At 48.2% G+C, this 25,664-nt stretch overlaps 2 protein-coding genes across 8 annotated transcripts in view; both read right to left on the reverse strand.

Moving 5' to 3' along the window:
• Window positions 1-8,346, reverse strand: part of Trnau1ap (tRNA selenocysteine 1 associated protein 1) — a 17,015-nt gene extending 8,669 nt beyond the window's left edge. Inside the window, exons 1-5 of one of the 4 annotated variants that reach the window (XM_008847947.3) lie at window positions 8,195-8,346; window positions 7,658-7,755; window positions 5,920-6,019; window positions 5,127-5,179; window positions 736-867 (exon numbers count right to left, since the gene is read on the reverse strand). In XM_008847947.3, the coding sequence (XP_008846169.1) occupies window positions 736-867; window positions 5,127-5,179; window positions 5,920-6,019; window positions 7,658-7,755; window positions 8,195-8,221 (410 nt within the window). In that variant the 5' untranslated portion in view covers window positions 8,222-8,346. Of the gene's footprint in view, window positions 1-735; window positions 868-5,126; window positions 5,180-5,919; window positions 6,020-7,657; window positions 7,756-8,173 lie in introns of all 4 variants that reach the window. The other 3 variants (XM_017801907.2, XM_017801908.2, XM_029570858.1) reach the window with 3 other exon arrangements.
• Window positions 8,347-12,180: 3,834 nt separating this feature from the next.
• Rcc1 (regulator of chromosome condensation 1) overlaps window positions 12,181-25,664 on the reverse strand; it is a 27,625-nt gene continuing 14,141 nt past the window's right edge. For 3 of the 4 annotated variants that reach the window (XM_008847949.3, XM_008847950.3, XM_008847952.3), the window contains 9 exons: window positions 20,254-20,335; window positions 18,446-18,633; window positions 18,049-18,228; window positions 16,620-16,716; window positions 16,385-16,507; window positions 15,740-15,895; window positions 15,414-15,533; window positions 14,946-15,098; window positions 12,181-13,290 (listed from right to left, as the gene is read on the reverse strand). In XM_008847949.3, coding sequence (XP_008846171.1) covers window positions 13,115-13,290; window positions 14,946-15,098; window positions 15,414-15,533; window positions 15,740-15,895; window positions 16,385-16,507; window positions 16,620-16,716; window positions 18,049-18,228; window positions 18,446-18,633; window positions 20,254-20,326 — 1,266 coding nt within the window. In that variant the 5' untranslated portion in view covers window positions 20,327-20,335 and the 3' untranslated portion in view covers window positions 12,181-13,114. Of the gene's footprint in view, window positions 13,291-14,945; window positions 15,099-15,413; window positions 15,534-15,739; window positions 15,896-16,384; window positions 16,508-16,619; window positions 16,717-18,048; window positions 18,229-18,445; window positions 18,634-20,253; window positions 20,336-25,078; window positions 25,215-25,664 lie in introns of those variants that run through there. The other variant, XM_029570857.1, reaches the window with a different exon arrangement.

Raw genomic sequence — 25,664 nt, forward strand, 5'->3', positions numbered from 1 at the left:
TAAAAGGAGGCCCTTTTAGAAAAAAAAAAAAAAAAAAAAAAAAAAAAAAACTAAGAAAAAACAAAAAAGAAGAATGAGCTTTTTCACAAGGTGTGGTAGCCTGTGCCTGTAATTCCAGCACTAGAGAGGCTGAGCAAAAAGGATTGGGAGTTTAAGGCCAGCCTCAGCTACACAGGAAAAAAAGGGGATGGGGAGAGAGAACTCCACAGCTGAGCTTCATTCAACCTCTTTTGTCTCTGAGTCAAGGTTTTGCTAAATGGCCTAGGCTGGATTCAAACTTACTATGTAGCCTAGGCAGGTCTTGAACTTATAATCTTGCTGCTTCAGTTGAGTAGCTAGGCCTGTGCAATCAAAGTTTTTCCTGCTTCCACCTCCCGACTGTTGGAAATACAGGTGTGAGCCAGCACCAGGCTAAGCTAGAACATTTTAAACTACACTGAAACCCTCAGTAACAGAAATAAATTCAATAGCAAACACCTATAAGGCATTTCTGTGTGATTTACTGATATTACCCTATAAAGATACTGTTAGTCTGCCTCATTTTACTGGGAGGATCTGTAACTTCTTTACTGCACTGGCCTTTGCTAGTAATAAAGCTGAGGTTCAAACCTGGCAGCTTGAATCTAAAGCCTGTGCCCTGAGCCACCATACTTCCTGGTGTCTCTCCCCCACTTCTCGCCCAAAAGGTAAGAATGCTGAACTAAGAGTAAACATAAATAGCAGGTAAGGCCTTACTTAGACGCGCCTGTCTGGTCCAAAACCACCTTGCCTCCCCGGCAAGAAGGGTAGACTTTGACAAAGAACTCATACAGCATGCCGTCATCCACGTCTGGGGTTAGGTCCCCCACAAACAGCGAGTACTCGGGGCTGAGAGGAGAAGAGAAGAGTCAGCAACAAAATCAAAACCCTGCTGTCAGCGTGTTGGGCGTATTTCTTTTTGGAGACAAGGTTTTGCTATACAGCCCAGGCTGGCCTCAAAGTCCCAGCAATCCTCCTGCCTAAGCCTCCTGAGGTCTGAGATTACAAGCACATGCCTACCAAGTGCAGTACTGGCACAGTTCAGGCCTCTAGGGCCCTCTCAGAGAACACTACATGTGATGGGCCTACTAAGTCAGACCTTTTTTTCTCTTCCCTGTTGAGGTCAAACCCAATGCCTCGCTCATGCTAAGCCTAGCCAGCCTAGCACAACGGTTCATTAAACTTCTGGCAGAAGACTTACAGAAACATCCCCAGCCCCGAATTCTCCAGTCACTACATAAAACCTGTCCAAAAGAATGCAGATGAAGGGATGGATGGATCAGAGTTACACCCCAGAGGAGCTCAAACAATAAAGACTAGACAGTCTGTGTTCACTGAATATATTTAATTCCAATGTCAGCATAGACAAGGCGCATAAGAACCAGCCCAAAACCTCCTAAAGACCTAAAGTCTAGCAAATAAAATCCCCACACTTGTTTTGTTTTTGAGACAGGGTCTCCCTGTGGTCCGAGATGACCTGGAACTATGTAGACCAGGCTGGCCCAGCACTTGGGAGGCAGAGGCAGGCGGATCTCTGTGAGTTGAAGGCCAGCCTGGTCTACATAGTGAGTTTCAGGACAGCTGGGGCTACAGGGAGACCCTGTTTCAGGGCTGGAGAGATGGTTCAGCAGTTAAGAACACTGGTTGTTCTTGCAGAAGACCTGGGTTCGAATCCCAGCACCCATATGGCAGCTAACAACTATCTGTAAGTCCAGTTCCAGGGGGATCCAACAGCCTCTTCTGTCCTCCATGGGCATTCCACAACACTGGTGCACTTACCTACACACAGGCAATGCACATATACACATAACCACTGAGCCATCTCTCCAGGCCCCCAAAATAGAAATACATTTTTATTATTGTCTTTATTATTTCTGGTCTAGGCTGGCCTGGACCCTCCTATCTTCTCTCTTCTGTGTTATGTTCTACTATCATGCTGGGCCTTACTTTAGTATTTCAAGTATGATACATAGTTCTTGTATAAAATCAGAATATAAAACCAGATGTGGTGGCACACACCTTTAATCCCAGCACTTGGGAGGCAAAGGCAGAGGGATCTCTGAGATCCAGTCTGTTCTAAGCTGTTTCAAAACAAAAGACAAAAGCAAAAAACTCACAAAGAAAAATAAAATTAGGGGACTGGAGAGATGGCTCAGCAGTTAAGAACGCTGGCTGTTCTCGCACAAGACCCAGGTTGGAATCCCAGCACCCACATGGCAGCTAACAACTGTCCGTAACTCTAGTCCCAGGGGATCCGACAGCCTCTTCTGACCTCCTCGGGAACTGCACGACAAGGGTGCACTTACTTACATGCAGGCAATACACGCATACACATAAAATAAAAATAAATAAAATTAAGACATATTTAAAAAAAAAAAAAAAAAAAAAGAAAAAGAAAATTAGGGGTCCAGGTACAGCAGTTCAGGCCCAGAATCCTAGTACTTAGGAGGTCAAAACAAGAGGATCCAAGAATTCAAGACCAGAATCAGTTATGTAAGTAGCAAGATCAAAGTTGGCCTGGGCTATGAGAGACCGTGTCTCAATAAATAAATAAATTTTTAAAAATGAAAAGCCAGGTAAGCTGGGCGTGGTGGCGCACACCTTTAATCCCAGCACTCGGGAGGCAGAGGCAGGTGGATCTCTGTGAGTTCAAGGCCAGCCTGGTCTCCATAGCGAATCCAGGCCAGCTAGGGCTACAGGGAGACCCTGTCTCAAAAAGACCAAAAGTAGAGCACATTCTTTTAATTCTAGCACTTGGGAGGCAGAGGCAGGCAGATCTTCGTGAGCTGAGGCCAGCCAGGGCTACACAGTCGGACCCTGTCTCAAAAAAATTTCTTTTATATTTTTTTATGTTATTTTGTTATTGTTGTGGTTTTTTTTTTTTTTTTTTTTTAAAGATTTATGTAGCCCTGGCTAGCCTGAAATTCCTATGCAGACCAAGTTGGCCTCAAACTCAGAGTGACTCTCCTATCTTTGCCTCCCACACTAAAGTATGCGAAAACAAGGCTAGCGCCTGTATGGTTTTTGAGACAGACTCATGTAGCTGAGGCTAACCTCATACTCCATATGTAGCCTAAAACGATCTTGAACTTCTGATCACCTTGTGCCCACCTCCCAAGTCTGGGACAGAGGCCTCTGCTATCATGTCATTTTCTTTGGTGCTGGGGATTGAACCCAGGGCCTCCTGCATAGTAGATAAGCACTCTACCCATGAGCTACATCTCCAGCCCTGTTGTTTCTTTTTTTGCAGTCTTTTTGAACAGGGTCTCCCTGTAGCCCCAGCGGGCCTGAACTCACAGAGCTCCACCTGCCTCAGCTTCCTGAGTGCTGTGATTAAAGACATGCGCCACCATCCTGTCATTTCTTTTGAATTTACGAAAATTCGGTATGATTCATGTTTTGTTTCTACTATTTTTAATTTTCATATACTTCAGCAGCTGGGTGTAGTGACTCACACCTGTAAGCCTTCAGCTACTCAGAAGGCTGAGGCAGGAGATCACCTGAGAGCAGGATCAGCCTAGGCAACACAGCCATGTTACCAACCCCTCAATGTCAGGGTCTGCAACATGACTTGGTGCTGCTCCAGTTAATGAGCACATTATAACCAAACTGCTTCTCTGAACCCCTCTCTATTATGAGGTTATTTGAGATTAACCTCCAGTGTGTCCTATTAACATATACTACTTCAATGAACACTTTTGAGGTTACTCTGTGTTTACATTCATGAATAAATTCTGGTAAGTAGAATTACAGAGTCAATGAATACCATGCTTTTTAAAGCCTTTGAGACATTGTCTTAAAACTCTGAAAAATGATTGAGGACTAAGAACAAGCCACAGTGTTACAGTGTTGTTTTTTTTTGTTTTTTTGGGTTTTTTTTTTTTTTTGCTCTTTTTGAGACAGGGTCTCCCTGTAGCCCCAGCTGTCCTGGAACTCACTATGTAGACCAGGCTAGCCTTGAACTCACAGAGATCCACCTGCCTCTGCCTCCCGAGTGCTGGGATTAAAGGCATGCACCACCATGCCTGGCCATAGTGCTGTTTTATGTAGCTCTGGCTAATCCGGAAAATACTATGTAGACCAGGCTGGCCTCCAACTTTCCATGCTCCTCCCTCGAGTGCTGACACTGCAGATATATGCTACCATAGCGACCACGGTGTAGTTCTGAAAGTCCAAGAATGGAGTTGAAGAACTATTCCTAAATTGTGAAATAAGGCAGGATTATTTCCAGTGTGGAAATGCAAAAACTGTTCTGCTTATTTTAGCATGGACTATTAAATTTTTTTTTTTAGACAGGGTCTCCCTGTAGCCCCCACTGTCCTTGAACTCATAGAGATCCTCCTGCCTCTACCTCCTGAGTGCTGGGATTAAAGGCCTGAGCCACCACGCCCAACTTGGACTATTAAATTTTTAAAGTGCAAATAAGTACTTCCAAATAAGAAACTGAAATGTGCAGCAATTTGCACTGCTACAGTAGGTGGATTCTTATGAATAAAACCTCAGGATCTGGAAAGTCAACAACGTGGAAGGTTGATGATGGGACCAAATATAGAAAAGACATGGTCTTACCAGGCATGGTTGTACATAACCATGACCTTAGCACCCAGGAGGCTGAGAGAGGATTGCTAAGAGTTTGAGGTCAGCCTGGGCTACAAAATGGAATTCTAACCAAGTATGGGTCTCATACTTGGTATTGAGCGCTGTCTCAATAGTAATAATAAACAACCAAAACTGGGGATGTAGCTCAGTTGGTAGAGTGTTTGCTTAGCACACACAAAGTCCAAGGTTCAATCCCTAGCATTAGCTCTAACACTGAATAAACTGGGCATGATGTCACACAGCACTTGGGAGGTAGGACCTGCATATAAGGTCATCCTGGAGACATAGGGAGTTTGAAGCCAGTCTGGAATACATTAAAGCAAGAAAAAGCACAGCCTTGATATCATACAGGCCAGGAAGTGGGAAAATGTCTTCCTTCAGAAGAGGGCAAAGTTCAGCCAAGCTCAATCCCCCACCTTCCTTTTGGCAGTAATTGGCAGAGTGACATCCTGTGCCTATCTAGACACAGCCTGGGGCTTGCAGCTATGGTGGGGCTGCTCCCTACTCACCTATTATCTGGTTGTTTCCCATAAGTGGCATAATTCAGTTTAAAACGTTTTGCCTGGAAATTTAAAGACATGAACAAACTAAAACAGAGAAAGATCTTTCAAGAGCCAAACAATATTTGAAAAAAACTGAAATAAATTACCTTGGCCAAAACATCTCCCCCTCTCTAAGCCTCAGCTTTTTCTCCTGTATAAAATGAAGGGGTTGCACGGTTGACCGTTAAGGGCACTGCCAGCTCCATGGTTCTATGAGCCCAGGTGTGCCAGCTGGTACAGCTGTGAGCTAAGTAACTGTGGGAAGAGCAGAATGTAACTCTCTTGAAACGTGTTCTTGCTGCTGCCAGCCTGTTCTAGCTTCTCAATCAGGCAATAGACCTAAGGCTTTCAAGTGTGTGTGTCTGTGTGTGTGCGCATGTGTGTCTGTATGCGCGCACTGGGGATTGAACCCAGGGCCCTAGGCATACTAGGCAAGTGCTCTACTCTACCACTGAGCTACATCCCCAGCCTGACTTTCCAGTCTTCTGTCATAGGAAGCAGTTCTTCAGAGTAGAAAGGGTATGAGTTTTAGAGGCAATCAATCTTCCATTTGAAGCCTGGCTCTGCCACTTACTACCTGTATTGCCTTGGGCAACTTATTTCACTTTCCTGAGCTTCAGTTTCCTGGTTTGTCAAAGATAACATTGACTACTGTGCAGGTGGCTATAGGAGTAAATAAAATGATATTAAGTATCCAGTAGGAATTCAATACATGGTGGTAGTGACAATAAAAATGGCATCATTATCTAAATGTCCTTACAGGTGTGGCTCCTGGAAGGGGTTTCCCATTAATTTTATGCAAACACTTCTCCGCTGTGGCCAAATCTGCAAATTCTACAAAGCAGTAGCCAGCTGGGATTCTGAAAAGAAAGCAGAGAAAAAGAATGGTTAAGGATACCCAGGTGAGTCTTGTCCTAAAGACAGGAGAAATGTTTTCTAATTAGAGTCACACTATTTTTCCTCCACTCTATCCATATTCCAGTACAGACTGTAGCCCTATCAAGCCTTAGAGTCAATATCTAGTTTATGAGAAATTAGGGATAGCCACAGGGAAAATACCAGGAACAAATTAATCCAGAGGGTAACAATTCTTACCTACTTAAAAAGTCAAAGCACTTGCCCTGGACTCAATGTCTAAACGGGGAGAGGGGGTGTTGTGTCATGGGAAAAAAAAAAAAAAAAAGATTGGCTTTGTACACTGAAAGCCAGAAGCCCCTCACAGTGGTGCACGCTTGTAAACTGAGCACTTCAGAAGCTGAGGCAAGAGGATTGCTCTTATAATCATTTCACCCCTTCTTAGATTACTCAAGTTCAGGGCCAGTTTGAACTACAAAGCCAGACCCTGGTGTGAGTGTGTCTGTGTGTGTGCATGCCACTGGCACTTGTGTGGAGAATGGGTTCTGGGGCTCAAACTCAGGTCAACAGGCTTGCACAGAAGTGCCTTTATGGGCAGAGCCATCTTACTGGGCCTACCTGACCTCATACTTCAGATTGTTCTGATCCTACTTTTTGAGACAGGGTTTTACTATGTAACCCAGCTGGCCTTGAACACACAGAGATTTGCCCGGCTCTGCCTGAGTGCTGGGATTAAAAGCAAGCACCACCAACCCAGCCAAGACCCTATCCTTAAAAAAAAAAGCGGGTGAGGGCTGGTGAGATGTCTCTTGCATAAGACCCAGGTTCAAATTTTAGTACCCAGCACCCACATGGCAGCTAACAACTGGCTGTAACTGCAGTTGCAGGGGATCTGATAGCCTCTTCTGTTCTCTGCAGCCACTGCACCACACGGAAGCACTTAAATGCAAGCATAACACTCATACACACACACACACAAATTTTACAAAGGGGGGTCTGGGTATGGTAGCATGCCTATAATTGTAGCATTTCAGAGGTTGAGGCAGGAGGATCACCTCACGTTCAAGGTCTCAGTCCCTCTCTAATATAGATATATATTATGAACTGGGCATGGTGGTACACAGGTGGTTCTAGCACTTGGGAGGCAGAAATGATTGCTACAAGTACTGCCTTTATACTCCAGTGAAACCTTGTTCTCTGAAAACAAAAAAAGATGGGGATGGAGAAATGGCTCAGTGATTAAGAGCACTGGCTACTGTCCTACAGGACCCCGGTTTTGTTCCCAGCATCCACTTGGCAGCTAATAACTTCCTGTAACCCAAGTTCCAGAAGATCTGACACCCTCTTCTGGCCTCCATGGGCACTGCAACATGGGTGCACTTATATACATGAAGGCAAAACACACACGTAAAATAAAAATAAGTAAGTTTCCAAATATCACAAAGCACAAAGTCTTCAAACCCAGGTTCCAAGCATCCTGTCCTTAGGCAATTCTCTATGCTTCCACTCAATATGCCTCAGAACGTTATTTTACAACTCTGAAATTACGATTACTAGGGATGGCGAGAAGCCCTAAATGTCTGGAATGACAGCTGCAGCAGGATCTATTAAGTGAGAACTGGAAAGATGAAAAGGGACTGTACCCAGTGAGGCGATTTCGGATAATCTTGACGCTCATCACGGTCTCCCCCATTGTGGCAAAGGCTCTGGAGATGAAGTTCTCATCCATGTAGGGTTCCAGCTGTGTATAAACAAGAGCGGAGAGGCTCAGGCCGCGTCCCATTTGGGGTCGACCCAGGGTGGGTGGGGAGGTAGGCTTTCCGCAGAGGGGCCCACAGTTCCGAGTCCTTTACTTCAAATTGCTCCCCCTCACGGGAACTCTCCATCCCTAGAAACACCGCGCCCCTCCATCCTCGAGGGTCTCCCTTTTCTTCCCCAGGACCCCGAATCCGGAGACTCAGCCTCTTCACTAGGATGCTGGGACCCGCATTTCTGTCGAGGGGCGGGGCGAGCCGGGGTTTGGCTCCTTAGCCAGGGCGGCCTGCAACTCTAGGGAGCCTCGAACTTGTGGCGACCCTCCCTCAGCCTCCCCAGAGATGGGACTAAGACATGAGCCTCCAAAAAGCACCCTCCGGCTCCCCCCGACCCCTCCTCTTCACCGGGTGGCGGTCGTCACTCACGTCTCCCATCCACAGGCTGGCCGCCATCCCGTGTCCAAAGACCCAGCGGGCCTGCAGCGCCGGCCCCCGCCAGGCCGCGCTGCAGAGACCGCCGGGAGTCTGCGTCCAGACGCCTCCCGCGCATGCTCCGAGCGCTCCGATCCGGATCTTTCCCTACTACGGACCACAGCTTCCGGCTCGCAGGGGGCGGGGCCTAAGTTGGGGGCAGGAGGCAGGGGCGGGACGAGGGCGTCCCGGATGCATGGCGGCTGTGAGCTGCTTCTGTTTAATCAAACCTCGTAAAAACAAGTATTAATTAGGAAAGCTAGGTGAGCAGGGCGTGGTCTCTAGTTCCTACACTAGGGAAGGGGTCAGCGAGATGGCTCAGTGGGTAAAGGTGCTTCCTGTAAAGGTGGGGCTGTAGGGGCTCAAAAAAAAATCCACAAACCAGTTTTTTTTTTTTTTTTTTTTTTTTTTAAAAGAGAGCAACAAGGAGTGCTGTCTGTAAGAACTATAAGCAGAAATGTAAGAAAAAATAATGACGGAACCCGTCCAGGAACTTAAAGGATCCGGTTCCACTTGGTGGACAAACCACTGCCACTCAGCTGCCCCCTTGCTCGGCGCCCGGTTTCGCAAAATGCGATTCGAGCATTTGTTGTTGAAGATGTATAGGGATTCTTCATTCACCTAAACCCTGTAGTGGGGAGAGAGGAGGGCTAGGGGAGTACCTCTTGACAGTCTTCAAGTCCAATGCCTATCCCTTTATGAAGTCTTTATTCTTGGTCTTTTTGAGATAGGGTCTATTTTGGTCTTTTTGAGACAAGATCTCCCTGTAGCCACAGCTGGCCTGGAACTTAATATGTAGACCAGGGTGGCTCTGAACTCACAGATCCGCCTGCCTCTGCCTCCTGAGTAGGATTAAAGGTGCCCACCACCGCGCCCAGCTATTTTTGAGTATACTGCTTGCATGTTTGTTTATATATATACATACATACATGTATATATATATACACACACACACATACATATAATGCACCCATGCTGTGCAATACCCACGGAGGTCAGAAGAGGGCATCAGATCCCCCTGGAACTGGAGTTATGGACCACTGTTAGCCTCCTTGTGGGTGCTGAAAACCGAACCCAGGTTTTCTCCAAGAGCAGCCAGTGCTCTTAACTGCTGAGCCAACTTCCCAGCCCTTTAAAAAAATTTTTGTCTTTTTGAAGCCGGGTCTCCCTGTAGCCCCAGCTGTCCTGGAACTGTGTAGACCAGGGTAGCCTTGAACTCACAGAAATCCGCCTGCCTCTGCCTCCCAAGTGCTGGGACTACAGGTGTGGGCCACCAGGCCTGGCTAAAAGTGATTTTAAAAAATATTTTATTTTGGGGGCCTGGAGAGATGACTCAGCGGTTAAGAGCACTGACTGCTCTTGCAGAGGATCCTGGTTTGATTCCCAGCACCCACATGGCGGCTCCAACCTGTCCTTAACTCCAGTTCCAGGGGACTCCGAAGCCCTCTTCTGACCTCCGCGGGCATTGGACGACACAGGTGCACTTACCTACATGCAGGCAATACACACATACACATGATAGTTGTTAGCTGCCATGTGGGTGCTGGATTTGAACCGGGTCTTCTGCAAGAACCAGTTCTTAACCGCTTAGCCACCTCTTCAGCCCCTATTTCTTAAAATATTTTATGTGTATGTGTGCATTGTCTGCATGTAGGTAACTGCACTATGTCATGCAATACCCACAGGGGACAGAAAAGGCTGTTGGATCCCCTGGAACTGGAGTTACAGTTGTTAGCTGCCATGTGGGTGCTGGGATTCAAACCCGGGTCTTCTGCAAGAACAGCCAGTGTTCTTAACCACTGAGCCATCTCTCCAGCCCCTGAGCCATTTCTAGACCCATGTTTTTAGTTTTTGAGGCAGGGTCTCATTGTGTACCCCAGAATGGCCTGGAATGCAGAAACAGATGGCAGTCCTTCTGCTTTGGTATCCCCAGGGCTGAGTGTGCAGGTGAGATCCCACTCCTACCTCTCTCCACATTCAGAGTCCCAGTATTTACTCCAAAAATGTCAGAGCTCTAATTTATCCTTAAGCTGAGACCAGGTATATAAGGCCCTCAGTAAACTGCTTTGAACAACTCATTCCTAATGTGTATCTCAGGCCTCTACATCAGGTTGGTACCCAGTTCACTTCAAAGTCAGAGACTTCTGTGCCTTGTGATTGGTTCTCTGACAGCAAAGGCCAACAGAAGTGACTGATGGAGCCCCAAGGTTCTTCCTTACCTGTCTATACATCCCAAGCTTAGAATGTACCTATAGGTCAAGAACTCATCAATTCCGGAAACCAGAGACCCAACTATGAGTTTCCAAATTTGATGCTTTGGGGTTGGTGAGATAGGAAAAGGCAATGGCAGCTACATAAGAAACCAAATTCAGTCCCCGAAACTCACATAGCAAAAGGAGGAAACCAACTCCCATGTCGTCCTCCCAAGTTCATGCATGTGTGCATATACACAGATGTAAAAAAAGTTTGTAAAAACCAGTATTTCTAAGCTGAGCTAGCTGGCACATGCCTTTAGTCCCAGCACTTGGGAGACAGAGACAGAGGCAGATGGATGAGAGGCCAGCCTGGTCTACGGAATTCCAGGCCAGCTAGGGTTACAGGGAAACCGTCTCACAAAGACAAAACAAAAACAAAAAGAACCCCTGGCAGTTCTAACCTGCTAAATTGCAAAAAGGACAAACTCCAGTAAATATAATCCAGATAGATTTGGGGAGAAGTAGCAGACCTAAAAAATATACTTCACAGGGCTGGAGAGATGGCTCAGCAGTTAAGAACACTGACTGTTCTTGCAGAAGACAGTTGCTGGTTCAATTCCCAGCACCCACATGGCAGCTAACAAGACTATAACTCCAGTTCCATGGGATCCGACAGCCTCTTCTGTCCTCCTTGGGCATTGCACTTACATATATACAGGTATAACACTCATTCACAGGTATAACACTCATTCACATAAAATAAAAATAATAGCCAGGCGTGGTGGCGCACGCCTGTAGTCTCAGCACTTGGGAGGCAGAGGCAGGCAGATCTCTGAGTCTACATGGTGAGTTCCAGGACAGCTGGAGCTACACAGAGACCCTGTCTCAAAAAGACCAAAAAAAAAAAAAAAAAAAAACACCCACCAAAACCCCACCACCACCAAAACAAAAACAAAACAAAAAACCCACCAACTCAAACAAACAAAAACCAAATGAACCATCCGATTTCTCTTTTTATGGATCACTGAAAAAAATCCAAGGCCTGGCATGGTGGTACACACCTTTAATCCAGCATTTAGGAGGCAGAAGGTAGAGCTCTATGAATCTGAGGCTAGCTTGGTCTACATAGCAAGTTCTAGGCCAGCCAGTGCTACATACATCTCAATTCTTCCCTTGTACCCCTCACCCCCAAAGAAATCTAGTGAGGTGCTGGAGAGAATGCTCAGCAGTTAAGAATACTTTCACAGGCTGGGTGTGCTGGTGGCACATGCCTTTAATTCCAGCACTCAGAAGGCAGAGGCAGGGGGATCTCTGAGTTTGAGGCAAGTCTGGTCTACCTAGCAAGTTGTTCCAGGCCAGCTGGGGCTTCAGATATCTCAAAAATACCAAAAAAAGAACATTTTCCCACTTAGTGGCTTACAAACATCTGTAACTACAGGTGTAGGGGATCTGACGCCACTTTCTGGCCTCTGCTGGCACCAGCCATGCACATGGCACACATGACCTGCAGGCACCAGTCATAAACATGGTGCATCTAACTGAAGACAAAACATCACATACATCAAAAATTTTTTTAAAAAATCAAGTGACTGCCTTGGGATATCTTGACACCCTTCAAGCTATAGCCTTGACATAGGTTCCTAGGCACCAGCTGACTCTGCCATTCTAACAGTGCCTGTTGGTACATGGTAGATATTCTTTCAGAAAAAAAAAACAAAACCCAGAAGTATATAAAAAACAAACCTCTTTTATAAAACTCTAAATTTATTCAAAGTGTTAAAAGATTTCACTCTCCCCTCCAAAATAGTTTACAATTTAAAAAAATCAAAACTATTTTCTCAGCCACTGTACAAGTTGCTGCTTCCTTTCCTTAGGACCAGCCTCTGCCCCTCCAAACCCTTGCCTCCAATCCTCCCCTCAGTATTGTTTAACACACTCCCCCCTCTCTTCCCCAGAACCATGCCCTGACTGCCCAGCAGAGCCAGCCTGGCTTTCCAGTCCTGTGGCAGGCAAGGCGACTGGAGAAGGGAACGCACAGCCAACGCTTGAGGGACAGGAGGCTTTGTGCTTTTGGAAGAACAGCTAACTGGCTTTCTTCAAACAGGTCACTGTTTTTTGCCCCATGGACACCTGTTTAGAGCCAAATATTTGGCTTGGGGTTGCCCATAGCCCTGAAAAGCCTTTGTCCAGATTCCCCCAGGCATGTGTCCATGACAACTGGCTCTGATGACTGTACCATCTGTCTCCCTGTAAACTACTGTTAGAAATGCAAAGAATAGCACATGCTAGACATGGGGCTTGACAGAGTCCCAACTGCTTAGAGTGTGACACCAAACTCCCAGGGTAGGAAGTTTCGTGGGTTTTTTTGGTAGGTAAAGCCAGCACCAGCCAGGACTATGGGAGTCAGGGTGGTAGGAGGGAGGAAAGGTCTAATCACATAAGTCTGGGGTGAGCAGTATTCCTTATGAGAACTTCCATCCCCATTTCATCCTGCAAGTCCTAGGATGATTCCAGAAAGGAGGACGAAAAAGAGGAAAAGGTTTCTGCTCTGCTGATGGAAAAAGACAGGATATGACAGATGCTCAGGGCTGGGAGGGGCCTTCTGGAATATGTAGCTGGCTGCTTTCTTGTTCTGTGAGGCAGTGCTCGGGGGCCAGAAGTCAGGCCCTCAGAGACATCATCAGCTCTGTTCCTTGTCCTTAACTAATAAGACTGTGTGCTGACCCCCGCTGGATACAGATAAGACCACCCTGTTTTCCAGCTGTTTGCCCATCATCTCCACGGGACTCCAGGCATCCTCATCCTGTCCTGTGCCCAGCTGGTAGTTGGTGCCCATGCCCCAGGCAAAAACACGACCTGCAAAGAACAGAAGTAGAGGCAGTTGTCTCCAGGATCCCCAACACTTGCCTTTCCATACCGTAAGAGGCCTGGGATATGGGGGTGAATACTGATCTTGACCAACAGCAGTCTGGCAAGGTCCCAATCTCTGAGCATTCAAGATTCAAGGGAGGCTGGAGAAGCTGAAGAGGTGATAGCCTCCATTGCCAAAGACTTCTCCCTGCTCCTAAGCATGGCACTAAACCCATTTTCAGGACCAGCTCCCTTTGAGATTGCTCAGGATACTTTGCTTGAGATGCAAAAAGTATAAAGGACAGATGCAAATGCATAAAGGACAGAAACTTCTTGGTGCAGTGCAAGCTCCACTTCCCGAGGATTTCCTCCCAGATAAGCTCAAACACATCTGTCAGCCAGACTTCTGCAGCTCCCTGGCTGTGCGCCTCTCCCTTGGGCTTTGGCTGCTATGTGTCCACAGCCTCCTCTGCAGGACAGGACACTGACTACTAAGTCTCTTTCCTGTAACTCTAAGCATAGATCCCTAGGAACTTGCTGGTACATAAAAATTTTCAGTCTGGCAAGAACCCAGAATTAAGAGTCTGGAGACTCCTGGGTTTTCAAGTCCCAAAGTTCAAGTCTCCTCCTTGGGCCTCTGTGAGATCTGCTCCTTTGCTGTTTTCCTCCTCTGCACAACAAATCACCTCTATTAAAATAACTTATTCTGTCTTTTCTAGTATTTATGTTTATATCCGTATGTCTTTATATATGTGTCTGTGTATGTACACATGGGTGGCCACACTTCTAGAAGGTAGCATCGGATTCCTTAGAGCTGGAGTTACAGGCCTCTATGAGTCGCCTGATGTGGATGGTGGGATTCAAACTCCTCCTGATTGAGCAGCAAGTGCTCTTAACCACTAAGCCATTTCTCTAGTTCTGCCCTCCCCCCAACCCACCTTTGTTTTTTGGGACAGGGTCTCACTACTTAGTCTAGGCTGGCCTCAAACTTGTGACAATCCTCTTGCTTCAGTCCTCTAAATGCTGGGTTTTCAGGCATGAGCCACCAAGCCCAGCTTTGCTTACTCATTAATATTCATCAACGTCTGAGCTTCTGAGTTGGGGGCAAAGCCATGTTCTCCCCACCACTGCTCTCTGCATCTCAGTGACATGTGATGACAGTACCACAACCTGTTAAGGAGTTTGCTAAGAATCATGACCACAGGGCTGCAAGGATGGCTCAGCAGTTAAGAGCATGGGCTGCTCTTCCAGAAGACCCAGGTTTGGTTTCCAGTACCCACAGGACAGCTAATAGCTGTCTGTAACTCCAATTCCAAGGGACCCGATGCCCTCGTCTGGCCTCCATGGGCATTGCATGATGACACAAGTGCACTTAACACACATGTAGGCAATACACTCATACACATAAAATAAAAATAAAAAATTTTTTTAAAAGAAAAATATTAAAAAAACAATCATGAGCCAGGCATGGTAGTGCATGCCTTTGATCCCAGCACTTGGGAGGCAGAGGCAGGCAGATCTCTGTGAGATTGACACCAGACTGGTCTACATAGTGAGTTCCAAGCCAGCTGGGGTTGCAGGGAGACCTGTCTCAAAAAAAAGAATCATGGCCCCTTGGCCCCCGGGTTCCAACCAGGCCAGATATGAGAAGCCCCACTCACCATCCATGGACACAGCATACCCCACCGAGGCCCCACAGGCCACTGAAGAGATGATGGGCAGCCTGGAGATGAGGGTGGGTATGCTCTTTTCCTCGGCACCCTCCCCAAGGCCCAGCCGTCCATACTCAGCCCGGCCCAGGCTGTATGCCTTTCCTGTAGGAGAGAGATGAGCATGAGCAAAGGGCATATTCCAGGTGGATAGCACAGCAGGTGACTACGCACGTTCCTGGGGGCTAGTCCCTACTCAGGCTGTCATAAGGTTTACAGGATCATTTAGCCTCATTTGGGGGTGGGAGCTAGGAGAGCCTCCACACAACACCCCAGTGAACTCATACTTGGAAACACCAGGGTCTGGGGTAAGGGGTGACCCTCACAGATCCAACCTATATCTACCCAATCCATGATCCCAGGAGTCTCGTCACTTTAGAGACCACTCTGTCTCCATGTAGAAGGACTTGGAAGTCCTACCTTCTGAATCCATGCAGACTGTATGGTGTTGGCCACCAGAGAAGCCCACCCAAGACTTGGTGGAATTCTTGAAGGATGTCAAGTTCTGAGGTATGAAGCAAGATCCTGTGCCTGGAGTTCCTGTTGCCAAGGGTGAAGGTGTTCTAGAAGCTTCCCTTTTCACTCCCATCCCCAGAAAGGCCATGCATAGTGTCACTTTACAGGCAATTCAACTACGGTTCTGAGGGTTTCAACTCATGCACAAAGCAAGAACAATGAATGAACGCAGGAGCCAGGAATGGAATCAAGGTCACCAAGTCATGCCTGGTGCTAGGATAAAGACTCACCAAGCTGGTGATAGTTGGAGAGGCCAAAGCCATAGACATGGCCCTCACGGGAGATGGCAAAAGTGAAATAGGCACCACAAAAGGCATCCTGGAACCTCACATGGCCCCGGCTTCCCCGAGATTTCAGTAGCACACACTTGGGGACCAGGAGTCGTTCTGTAAGTAAAGAGGAAAGCCAGGGTCAATGATAGGTCACAGGGGTCCTTTCTCCTAATCCTAGGTGTCTCTTCCATTACAAAAGTCCCCGAAGGGAGGACAAGCAGAGTCCCTTATCCCCATGATACAGAAGAGGTAACTTAGGCCAACAGTCTCAAGTGCCTTGCTCAAATTTTAAGTCACAAAGGGAAATGATTATGTGGAACTCACCCTGTGTCAGGTGTTCATTAACTCATTTCTCTTCAAAGTAACCCAATGGGAGGTGGTTAGGGGAGGGTTTAGAAAAGGAAAACTATATTAAGGATCCTCAGACTCAGAAGGCAGCAGAAGAGGATTTATATCTAGGGCTGTCAGTCTCCAAAGTCTGAGTTCTTAACCCACACTGAAAATCCATTTGATGTAAACCTGAACACAGAGTCCCTCCTGCTTCTCACTTTTGCCAGGGGATGGCTTGCCCAACTGTCCCACTAGAGGTCTAAAACCACTTACCAAGGCCCTGTCGGCCACCGCGGTTGGCAAATAACTCAGGTACACGGCCCAGCTGACCCTGCTCCCCACAACCCAAGGTGTAGAGGTCACCATCAGCCGTCAGCATCACCAAGTGGTCGTTTCCTGAACATCAGAGGAAGGCAGAGGATGCAGGGCTGGTCCTGTGGGCCTAGGGCTGAGCTGGTCTGCACCAAGGTTCTCTAGCTCCTGCCACAGTGGGTTCCCCAACACCTACCCGAGGCTACCTTTACCACAGGCATGTCCAGCTGTACTTGCACAGGTACCATGCTCTTCTTCATGGGCTCCAACAGCCCAATCACACCATTATTATCCTAGTAGGGAGAGATACAATGACACTTAACCAGCCAGGCCTACTGCCCTGTACCAGTCAAAACCCAGGCTTGCAGGAGGCCATACAGTTGCTTGGTGAAGGGCAGTGGGTGGTGGCAGACATGGATGAAGCAGGCAGGAGGCTGGTTACATAAGGAAATTCTTACAAACGAAAGCATTCGTGGGAACTGTTAAAGTAAGCGAGGCGACAGATATGAGTAGAGATAAACAAATCTGGCTAAAAGTCAATAACTGTTGAAGCGGTGTGGCAGAAGATGCAAACGTAATACGTTATTCTGATTCGTTTTATATGGGTTGAAAGAAAATTTCTGTAGAGCTGGAGAGATGGCTCAGTGGTTACAAGCACTTTTGCAGAGGACCAGGGTTTGGTTCCCCCCACACACACACAGCAGCTCACAACCATCTGCAACTACAGCTCCAGGGGCTCTGATTCCCTCTTCTGACCTCCACAGGCAGGCACTTGCACAAGGTAGTGGACTTACATGTATTCAGGCAAAGCATTCATATACATATAAAAATTATGTGTGTGTATGTGGGGGGATGTCCACATGAGTGAAGTTCCCAGTGGAGGCCAGGAGAGGGCATGAGACCCTCAGGAACTAAAGTTATACAGGCAGTTGTAAGCCGCCTGATATGGGTACTGGGAACCAAACTTGTGTTCTCTGTAAGAATATGTGGTCTTAACTAATGAGCCCTCTCTCCAGCCCCCATGCTGAAACTTTTAAAAAACTACATTCCCTTAGGCTAAGAACTATAGCTCAGTTGGTAGAGTGCTTGCCTAGTAGTATGCACAAGGCCCAGGGTTTGATTCATGGCAGTGCATAAAATATGGGTGTGTAATTCCAGTACTCAGGAGGTGAAAGCAGGAAAATCAGAAGCTCAAAGTCATCCTCAGCTACACAGCCAGTAGAGGCTAGCCTAGGATACATGAGACCCTGCGTCAGAAAATACAAAGATCAAAATGTAACAACACTCCCCATTCCTATGATTCCTTTTCCCAAAGCCTCTGGGAATCATGGACCTGGGTTGGAGGGGAAGGGAGAGAATAAGGCAGAGGATGGGTAGAAATAGCAGCTTCCAGGATCAGCTGCAGCCCAGAGGCATCCTTTACCCACCCCTTTCCAAAGACATGCTTCAAACATGAGATTCAGTGAAACATCCAGTGGTATGAACAGGTCAGATGGAGACGTAAAGGACTGGGATCTGGACCCCAGCTATACTTTCTTACCAGAACACAAACAGAATGGGGATTATTTGGGGGTCCTAGTTCATTCTATCTGCCAGGCCCCACAGTCTTCCAGACCCCGTCTTACCCGGAAGGATCCCCAAAGGAAGACACGGCCATCTTCAGTGAGGGCTGCTGTGTGACTGTCCCCTGCTGACACCTGTACTACCTTCTCTTGCAGTTCCACTTTCCCAGGGACCATCTCTGAGCCCTCCACTGATGTGTCCCTTCCCAGGGCACCTTCATCATTGCAGCCGAAGGAGTAGACCTGTGCCCAAGGTGCCCCCATTAGCACAAAGTCTGGTCTTGTGACTCATTCTTGTTAGGTCACTCCCTGCTTTGATATCCATGTCCTCATGTCCTGCCTGCCGCCCCCCCCCCCCCCTACCTGCCTGCCCCCCCCCCCCCCCGCTTCACGCCCTGCCCCATCCCTCATTGCCCCCTTCCCCAGGCCCTATCCAACCTGTCACATCCCTCCAACCTACCTGGCCACTTTGGCTCAGACACACGGTGTGCATGCCCCCAGCCTCAGCCTGCACCACATCCTGCAGAAGGGGCACCAGGGCTGGTCTCTTCCTCTCCAGCACATTCTCACCCAGCCCCAGCTGGCCCACGTCACCTTGACCCAGTGTCAACACCAAGCCTGGTTCTGTTCTGTGGGACCTGTGTGAGACTGAAGGGCAGAGAAGACAGCCCCTGAGTGTACAGGATGAGGGGAGACCTCACCTGCTCTGGGTTCAAAAGGGCCTCGGTTTGAGTCCTTGCTCTGCCATAAAAATGACTTTTGTGAGCCTAAGTGTCCTCATCTATGAAGCAGGGTAACAAAAGAATCTGTCTCATTGGGATTTTGTGAAGATTAAAACCTGAGTACATTACTAACATGAGGAAGAGGAAACAAAAACAAGGTGACAACTCCTTATGTGAAATGACTCGACAGGCAGCAGATGGAGAGTGAGGATAAAAGATAAGTGTCCTGATGAGCCATGCTGCAGGTATACAGCTTCAGTGCCAACAGTGATTGTTTATTCTACCAACACTAACTGACTTTGTAGATACCCCATATAAACTGAGACCCTATTTTACAGGAAAGGAAACAGAATCTCCTAGAAGTTCAATAACCTTTCCAGGGCCATAAAACTAATTAGCAGAGTTTGCAATGAGCCAAGGGCCACTACTACCTCGGTTAGAGCACACATCAGTTTCCATCCAAACCCCCCTCCATTCCCAGACTGTGATTTCCAACTCTAGATTGTATTAAAAAGAACAAGGTCCATGTATTTGGCCAGTATGGGCAGCACTACAGCTTCAGAGCAAGGGAAAGAGTAGGGAGCTCATGGGTGCATTTGCAGAGGGGTATGGGCCAACTGGTGGGCAGCCTTCTGGTAGCCTGCCTCAGCCCTTCACAGTCAATGGTATCTGTTCCCTTCCCCAGGGGATTGGCTACAGTTGCCAGAGCCACTGCAAGCTGCACAGGGGCTGCACAGGCCAGCGAGCCATCTGGTTGGGTTTTCTGGTCAGTTGGGCTTGGCCTGAAGGCACCTTGGCAGGAGCAGGTGACAGGACCTCAGTGGGAGGCAGTGGCCCTCACTGCTTGGTTACAAGAGTCTGCAAAAGACAGACACTGTCTGAGCATGGGTCCATGTTCCTCCCTCCTGAGCTAGGGGTGAGTTTCTCTCATCCTTGCTCGACTGGGGTTCTAGGAGAGAGGAGAAAAAAAAAAAAAAAAAAAAAAATCACAAGACATCTCCCTGAAATGACACCAGGACATGATTTCATCTAATCCTCCATGGCCCAGAGCAAATGGTGGTGTTCTCATCTCCATTTTATGAAGTGAAACCCAAGCTCAGCCAGGCTAAGTGACTTGCCTATGATTGCAGAGCAATAAAGGGGCAGAACTAGGACCGGAACCCACCTCTGAAAGTCCAGTGGGTCCAAGAGCCTCAAGCTTCCCAGCTGTTAACTCAGAGTGTGTGCACAGAAGGCCAGGGACTTTTCTGATTAAGGGGGCTGGGAGAACCAAAGTTCCAGACCTTACCATAATACATTTGTCTGGAGCAAAGTTCTAGAATCTAGTTTTTTGCTAGCATGGCTCCAGTGCTCTTTGATAGGTTTCCACCTCACCCTCTTATGATCGCCGAAGGGTTGACTTGCTGAGATACAGGGGAGACTCCAGGAGGGCAAGGTCCCTGGACGTCTAAGTCCCTCAGCTTCAAGTGGGGAAGGAAGGAGCACAGCCCAGATTCTCACTGTTCCAAGAGACCACCCAGCCAGGCTGGGATCCAGGCCGACTTACCCTTCACCTTCTTGCTCTTGGGGATGACATCCTCTGGGGGTGACCTTCTCTTTGCTATGCGTTTAGGTGGCATCTTCCTATCCTGAAAAGACCCAGTCAAATACCACATGTCAGAGTAACAAACATGTGCCACTTAGGCAGTATTCATCAAAACTCTAGCTGGGAGTGGTGACACATAGCTTTAATGCCAGCACTTAGGAAGCAGAGCTGTAGGAGAGAGGCCAGTCTGGATGACATGGTAAGTTATAGACCAGCTAGAGCTACAGGGAGACCGTGTCTCAAAAAAAAAAAAAAAAAAAAAAAAAAAAAAAAAAAAAAACAACAGTAAAAATAAATACAAAACTCAAAACACGAAGCCAATAAAATAAAATAAAAACCCCAAGCAGAATGAAAAGTTGTCTACTATCCATTTTAGGTTGTTATTATCAGTAGTACTGAGAGAGGGTCCTATGTAGCTTAGAATGGCCTCGAACTCCTGATCTTCCTGCCTCCACCTCCTGAGTGCTGGGATTCATAGGCATGTACTACCATGCTTAGTTAATGTGTAGGATTAAGTGAGTTAATAATGAATGCAAAAGCATACAATGTTGAGGATGCCGCTCCCTGGCAGAGTACTTGCATAGAATGCCTGAGGCCTTCGGTTCCATCCAATAACAGAAAAAATTTTAAATGAAAAAATAAAAACCATCACATAATATGTGCTGAATACGTTGATAGTGGTGGGAGAACAGCACTTAAGGCCTTCCCTAGGTCATACTGGACACACTCTTAATCTGGAGGTTATGATATAAACATACTCACGTGCCCATCACCTAACAGATGAGGAATGGAAACTGCCCAAGGCAACAAATCAAAGAACTGCAAAGGCCCTTCTCAGTCTGTGCTGAGGACCTGACCAGCACCCTCCCCCATTTCTTTCCTCTCCTAGGGCTGAAAGCCTCAGGCTTTTCAGCTATCAACTTTGAAGATATGAATACAAGACCAGGGACTTTTCTGACTCACGGGGAGGAGACCAAAGCACTTTTAAACCAGACTCTGGGCTGGAGAGACGGCTCAGCAGTTAAGAGCACTGGTTGTTCTTGCAGAAGACCCAGGTTCAAATCCCAGCACCCACATGGCAGCTAACAACTGTCCATAACTCCAGTCTCAGGGGATCTGACAGCCTCTTCTGACCTCCGAGGGCATTGCACCACACAGGTGCACTTTACCTATATGCAGGCAATACACGCATACACATAAAATGAAAATAAAATAAGTTAGGGGCTGGAGAGATGGCTCAGTGGTTAAGAGCATGACTGCTCTTCCAGAGGACCCAGGTTCGATTCCCAGCACCCATATGGCGGCCACGAACCGTCCTTAACGCCAGTTCCAGGGGAATCTGAAGCCCTCTTCTGACCTCCACGGCATTGCACAACATGGGTGCACTCACATACATGCAGGCAATACACTTGCACACATAAAATAAAAATAATAAAATATTTAAAAAAAAATAAGTTAAAAATTTAAAAATGAAATATTTTTTTAAAAAACCAGCCTCCAAAGTACCCTAATTGGTGAGTTCCAGGTTAAGACCCCATCTCAAAAACAAGGTAGAGAACAATCAAGGAAGACGCCTGATGTTAACCTCTGGCCTCCATATGCACACAGCACTTCTCCATAGAGATCTACTTGCCTCTGTCCCAGACTGCTAGGATTAAAGGTGTGCACCACCATGATTGACTATATTTAAGTGAAAAAGGGGAGGGGGGGAAAGTGTTTGCTGTAGTGCATACTTACTGTAACCCCAAAACTCAAGAGGCTGAGGCACAAAAATTGAGAATTTGTGACCAATCCAGGTCTTTGTGTAGACAGAAAATCCCAAAAAGTCAGCTAAAGGTAGACCATGGCCCAGGTAGGAACTTAAAGTGGCCTGAGCAAGCTCCCCAGGGTCCCCCCCCATTAGTCTGGCCAAATATAAGAAGCAGAGAGCAGAAGTCAAGGGAGGGAGAAGACAGTGAGGCCAGAGCACAGCTACTGAGGCACCTGGAATGGACTGAGGGAGGCCTGGTTGGTGCCAGATCCAACAGTTAAGTCCCCTGCTGAGAGGAGTCAGGAGCCTGACTGACCTGCGTTGTCTCTGAGCCCCAGATTCTTCACCTGCAAATGGGCAACTCTAGGTGCTGCTCATGGCTGTGTGCACAACCAGACAGGCAAGCAGGGAAGAGCAACACCTCCCGAAGGTGAAGCCCAGCTGGGCATGGTGGCAAAGGCCAAGGAGGCTGAGGAAGGATTTGTGACTGCCAAATTCAAGGCCAGCCAGGTCTACACAGGGAGTCCCAGGCCAGCCAGGGCTGTCTAATAGGGCTGGGAAGATGACTCAGTAGGCAACAGTGCTTGCACTCACAACCTGAGTGCAGATCCCCAGACCTACATGAAAAGCCAGATGCCCTAGGGCAAGTAGCTGTAATCCCAGCACACCCTTCTGAGAGACAGGAGGCAAAAGCAGACAAGAGAATCTCCAGAAACTCCCAGGTTAGCTAGCCTGGCCTACGCAGGGCAGAGGGACCCTGTCTCAAACAAGGTGGAAAGATGAGGACCGACTGACACTTCAAGTTTGCTCTCTGACCTCTACATAGTCACCATGGCACATCTGGCATCCATGAACAAGCATACACACACATACTCATACAACACACACATAATAAATTGTGGAGCCCTGTGCCTATTACCCACAGGCATATTCTATAAACTCTCTGTAATTGCTGTATTTCATTTGTGGCTGGGTGAATCCAGGGCCTTTCAAATCCATGTTCTTGACCACTAAGTCACAAAGTCACACTCCTGCCCCCTGCTTGTGGGTTTATGGTTTTCTTGTGTTTTTTAAAAAATATTTTATGTGTATGAGTGTACTGCCTGCATGTATGTGAGTGCACCCATGTCATGCAATGCCGCAGAGGTCAGAAGAAGGCTTCGGATTCCCCTGGAACTGGAGTTAAGGACGGTTTGTAGCCGCCATGCAGGTGTTGGGAATTGAACCTGGGTCCTCTGCAAAAGCAGTCAGTGTTCTTAACCACTGAGCCATCTCTCCAGCCCCATATGGTTGTTGTTTTTTTTTTTTCCTTCTTGAGACAAGGTCTCCCTGTAGTCCCAGTTGGCCTGGAACTTGCTATGAAGACCAAGCTGGCCTTGATCTCAGAGATTCACCTGCCTCTGCTTCCTGAGTGCTGGGATTAAAGGCATGCACCATCATGCCCGGCTCTCTGCTTGTTTTAAGCAGTGTCTAAACTGGGAATAGACTTTTTTTTTGTCTTTTTGAGACAGGGTCTCCCTGTATCCCCAGCTGACCTGGAACTCGCTATGCAGACCAGGCTGGCCTCAAACTCAAAAAGATCTGCCTGTCTCCTCCTCCCAAGTGCTGGGATTAAAGGCATGTGCTACCATGCCTGGTGACTTTTGTCACCACATTCTTTTTTTTTTTTGGTCTTTTTTGAGACAGGGTCTCCCTGTAGCCCTAGCTGGCCTGGATTCACTATGGAGACCAGGCTGGCCTTGAACTCACAGAGATCTGCCGGCCTCTGCCTCCTGAGTGCTGGGATTAAAGGCCTGCGCCACCACGCCTGGCTGTCATCACATTCTTATTCCCACCTCCACTCCCCAGTGTCCATCTTTTTTTTTAAATTTTTAATCGTGTGTGTGTGTGTGTGTGTGTGTGTGTGTGTGTGTGTGTGCAGGTGGCCACACAGACCAGAGGCATTGAATCCCCTGGAGCTGGAGCCAGAAGCAGTGTGAGCCACCTGACATGGGTGCTGGGAACTGAACTCCAGTCCTCTAGAACAGTATGAGCTCTTAACCACTAAGCCATATCCAGCTCCCCCTCCCCTGTCCATGTTCAAGGAGTTACAAACCAGAAGAGTGTGAGACTCAGAAAGAAAAGCCAGAAAGGAGTCCATTTCCATTAGTAGGTATCTACAAGGTATGAAGTCTAACTATGCACTCCTAAGCGCTCACACCTGTCCCCTGAGGGAGGCATGACCACCCAGTTTCCCAGAGAAAGAAACAGCAGTTCAGGAGAGGTACCACAGGCCAGCCATTCCGTAAGAGAGATGAAATCCTAGGTCTCCTGGACACCCCACCACCAGAGCCAGAGCTGCCCCCAACCTGTGAAATGCAGTGGGGAGGTACACCAGACTAGACAATCTACCAGGGTGTTCCTGCTACAGCCTGATATCACAACTGCCTCATTTTCAGAGCACTCTGGGACCACAGCAGCGGACCCTCTCCTTCCCCACATTAGGAGACAGAACCTGCCTGCTGGACTTCGGGGCTGAAGAATCTTTGTTGGAAAGGTCCCCAGGAGCGACGGGAAAACATTTGCTGAGTTGCTGCTGTGTTGTGCAGGGACAGACCTGTCTGGGACCCTTGTGTCCATTTTTCTTTGAGGAAAGGGGCCACAGTTTCCAGCGAGTGTTAGAACCACTGGCTTTAAGGAAATTGTGGGATATTATAACTGTTTTACAGATAAGGAAACAAAGGCTCAGGGGGATCTACTGGGACCAGAACCAGACTCCTGTTTGGGGGTTGTATCTGCAACCATAACCTGGTGAACCACGTCTAACTCCTCTTTCCAAGCTCCACTAGGATGCCCTTCTTGGGCCCTTCGACTCTGCCATGTCCACTCCAGCCCTCCTCACCAACCACCCGGGTACCAACACTGATCACAACACTAACCGACGACACTTCTAGCAGATTACATATACCGTGCCCCTACCTGGGCCACACTGTTCCAACCTCACCACCCAAAGTCTGCCTCTACTGTTCCATCAAAACCCTATCCAATCAACCTCACCTGGAAAGCCATCCCTGACCCTCCAGAGTCGGGTTAGGGGTGCTCCCTTGGAGTTCCCGGTACATTGCATACCCTCAACTTCTGCTAGGGCACACAAGTCACACGTGGTCGGAGGACTTCAACACACGTCTGATGAATGAATAACTTGGCAGCGCCAAGGGCGTGTTTTGGTGATCACAGGAGACGGTGGGGACCCACGGGAAGTTACTCCAAGGAGCCCGGGCGCAGGGGGGGCCACGTGAGTCACAGTCCCGGTAGTTCGGGAGCAGCTCAGGGTGTGGATACGCGGGGTCCGAGGGTTCGGGGCGGCCCTCTCGCCACCTCACCCACTCCACAAGCTGCAGCCTGCAAAGCAGATCTGGACAAAGCCAGTCTCCCGCGTCCGAGCCGCCGCCCCCGCCGGCGGCCACCGGACCAGAGTAGCGCGACGCGACTAGGCTCGGTGCCTCTCGGCGCCCCACGGCTCGGCGCTGCTCGGCGGAGCTCATGGCGGCCGCGCGCTCCGGGCCGGCGCTCCAGCCGTTTGAATCTCCCGCCCGCGGGGCGCGCGCTCGAGCGGCGGAGGGGCTGCGCGGCTCCAGCCAGC

The sequence above is a fragment of the Nannospalax galili genome, unplaced genomic scaffold (genome assembly GCF_000622305.1).
Source record: "Nannospalax galili isolate Female #2095 unplaced genomic scaffold, S.galili_v1.0 scaffold23, whole genome shotgun sequence".
Classification (NCBI taxonomy): Eukaryota; Metazoa; Chordata; class Mammalia; order Rodentia; family Spalacidae; genus Nannospalax; species Nannospalax galili.